At 38.2% G+C, this 3,273-nt stretch overlaps 1 protein-coding gene across 1 annotated transcript; it reads right to left on the bottom strand.

Moving 5' to 3' along the window:
• Positions 1 to 1,130: 1,130 nt before the first annotated feature.
• Positions 1,131 to 1,809, bottom strand: LOC125560845 (craniofacial development protein 2-like). Its single transcript, XM_048723180.1, has one exon. It carries the CDS (start codon positions 1,737 to 1,739, stop codon positions 1,131 to 1,133), a length of 609 nt encoding a protein of 202 aa, XP_048579137.1. The 5' UTR covers positions 1,740 to 1,809.
• Positions 1,810 to 3,273: the final 1,464 nt, after the last annotated feature.

Below are 3,273 nucleotides of genomic sequence, written 5' to 3'. Positions count from 1 at the left end.
CTGATGCATAGCCTCCGTCTTTTTGGTGTTTATTTTGAGGCCGAAGTTGTTACAGGCACTAGAAAACAGATCTACGCTGTGTTGCAGGTCTGCTTGAGAGGTAGCATTGAGGGCACAATCGTCAGCGAATAAGAGGTCGTTTATAGTATCAGCCGAGATCTTGGATTTCGCCTGAAGCCTCCTGAGATTGAACACAGAGCCATCGAAACGATACTTGATGCCGATGCCTACCTCATCATCTTTAAAAGCGTCAGTCAGCATGGCTGAGAACATCAGACTGAATAGAGTAGGGGCAAGGACGCATCCTTGCTTAACTCCGTTTGAGACAGGGAAAGAATGAGAGGTCTCTCCGTTGTCCTGGACTCTCGCAAGCATGCCGTCATGTAATTGGCGTACGATGTTTATGAATTTGCTGGGACAGCCAAACTTCGCCATTATTTTCCAGAGGCCCTCTCTACTGACAGTATCAAACGCTTTTGTCAGGTCGACGTAGGTGGAATACAGGTCGACATTTTGTTCTTGACACTTCTCCTGAAGTTGCCTTGCAGCAAATATCATGTCAGTTGTCCCGCGCTCCTTCCGGAAACCACATTGACTTTCAGATAGGAGGCCTTGCTCGAGATGTACAATGAGACGATTGAGTAAGACTCTGGCCAGAATTTTGCCAGCGATGGACAGCAGGGAGATTCCTCGATGATTATCGCAGATACGGCGGTTTCCTTTGCGTTTGTAGAGATGTATAATGGAGGCATCCTTAAAGTCCTGAGGCACTGCCTCGTGATTCCAGATGAGCTGAAAAAGCTGGTAAAGTTTCTCCGTCAGAGCCGCACCTCCCTCTTTGTAGACTTCCGCTGGTATGGAGTCTGACCCTGGGGCTTTGCCACTGGATAGAAGGTTGACTGCTTTCTGAATTTCCACGAATGTTGGTACAACGTCCATGGTTTCGTCGACAGGAACTTGAGGTAGTCTGTTAATGGCTTCGTCATTTATTGCCGAGGGTCTATTCAGGACACTCTCAAAGTGTTCTGCCCACCTCGCCAGGACTTTATCTTTATCGGAGATCAGTGTTTCCCCATCAGCACTGAGAAGTGGAGACAATGAGCCTGAGGTAGTAGGACCATAGATTTCATTTAAGCTGTTGTAGAAATTTTCATGTCGTTTCTGTCAGCATAGTCCTGGATCTCATCAGCTTTCCTACTGAGCCAGGTATCTTGCATCTGACGCAGCTTTGCTTGGACGGTGCTTCGTACTTTTCTTAGTGTATCAAGTTTTGAAATTGACGATGGGTCAACGAGATGAGCTTTGTACGCACGACGCTTTTCCTCTAGCAGTTGTTCAATCTCCGTGCTGTTATCATCAAACCAGTCTTTGTGCTTTCTGATTTTTTGCCCGAGGCACTCTAAAGCCGTGTTGTAAACCAATTCACGGAGTCCTGCCCATGCAGTCTCAACGTCCTGGCCATTTAGCAGAGTGGAATCCAAGCGTTGTTTCAGAGTATCAGAAAAGGTGTTTTTAGTCTCACTGACTTTCAGCTTGCTGGTATTCAGACGTTTAGTCTTCTTTACACCCTGAGGCCTTCTCTTTGGTTGGACACGAATATTAAGTTTGGAAACAACAAGACGGTGGTCTGTCCAACAGTCAGCGCCACACATGGTCTTTGTGACCCGAACATCCTGTCTGTCTCTTTTACGCACGATGGAATAGTCTATCAGATGCCAGTGCTTTGAGCGGGGGTGCATCCAAGATGTTCTGTTACGGGTGGGAAGTTTGAAGATGGTGTTTGTGATTAGAAGCTCGTGCTCTGCACATGTTTGGAAAAGGAGAAGACCATTGCTGTTGCATTTGCCGACTCCATGTTTCCCAATCACTCCTTCCCACACGGAACTGTCGCACACAACTCTTGCGTTGAAGTCATTACTCATCATTACTTATCATTAATCATCATTACTCATCATTAATCCTCATTACTCATCATTACTCATCATTAATCATCATTACTCATCATTACTCGTCATTACTCATCATTACTCATCATTAATCATCATTACTCATCATTACTCATCATTAATCATCATTACTCATCATTAATCATCATTAATCATCATTACTCATCATTAATCATCATTACTCATCATTACTCATCATTACTCATCATTAATCATCATTACTCATCATTACTCATCATTACTCATCATTACTCATCATTACTCATCATTACTCATCATTACTCATCATTACTTATCATTACTCATCATTACTCATCATTACTCATCATTACTCATCATTAATCATCATTACTCATCATTAATCATCATTAATCATCATTAATCATCATTAATTATCATTAATTATCATTACTCATCATTACTCATCATTACTCATCATTAATCATCATTACTCATCACTAATCATCATTACTCATCATTAATCATCATTACTCATCATTACTCATCATTAATCATCATTACTCATCATTAATCATCATTGATCATCATTGATCATCATAAATCATCATTAATCATCATAAATCATCATTAATCATCATAAATCATCATTAATCATCATTGATTATCATTAATCATCATTGATTATCATTAATCATCATTAATCATCATTAATTATCATTGATCATCATTAATCATCATTGATCATCATTAATCATCATTAATCATCATTGATCATCATTGATCATCATTAATCATCATTGATCATCATTAATCATCATTAATCATCATTAATCAACATTACTCATCATTAATCATCATTACTCATCATTAATCATCATTACTCATCATTAATCATCATTAATCATCATTACTCATCATTAATCATCATTACTCATCATTAATCATCATTACTCATCATTACTCATCATTGATCATCATTAATCATCATTAATCATCATTGATCATCATTAATCATAATTGATCATCATTACTCATCATTAATCATCATTACTCATCATTAATCATCATTACTCGTCATTAATCATCATTACTCGTCATTACTCATCATTACTCATCATTAATCATCATTAATCATCATAAATCATCATTAATCATCATTAATCATCATTACTCATCATTAATCATCATTACTCATCATTAATCATCATTACTCATCGTTACTCATCATTAATCATCATTACTCATCATTACTCATCATTACTCATCATTAAGCAACATTACGCATCATTACTCATCATTACTCATCATTACTCATCATTACTCATCATTACTCATCATTACTCATCATTACTCATCATTACTTATC

The sequence above is a fragment of the Nematostella vectensis genome, unplaced genomic scaffold, assembly GCF_932526225.1.
Source record: "Nematostella vectensis unplaced genomic scaffold, jaNemVect1.1, whole genome shotgun sequence".
Taxonomy (NCBI): Eukaryota; Metazoa; Cnidaria; class Anthozoa; order Actiniaria; family Edwardsiidae; genus Nematostella; species Nematostella vectensis.
This window is presented reverse-complemented; position numbering and strand designations above follow the sequence as displayed.

Bases quoted from the DNA above. Each gene is read 5' to 3' on its own strand.
- LOC125560845 (XM_048723180.1), bottom strand. From the start codon at position 1,739: ATGCACCCCCGCTCAAAGCACTGGCATCTGATAGACTATTCCATCGTG.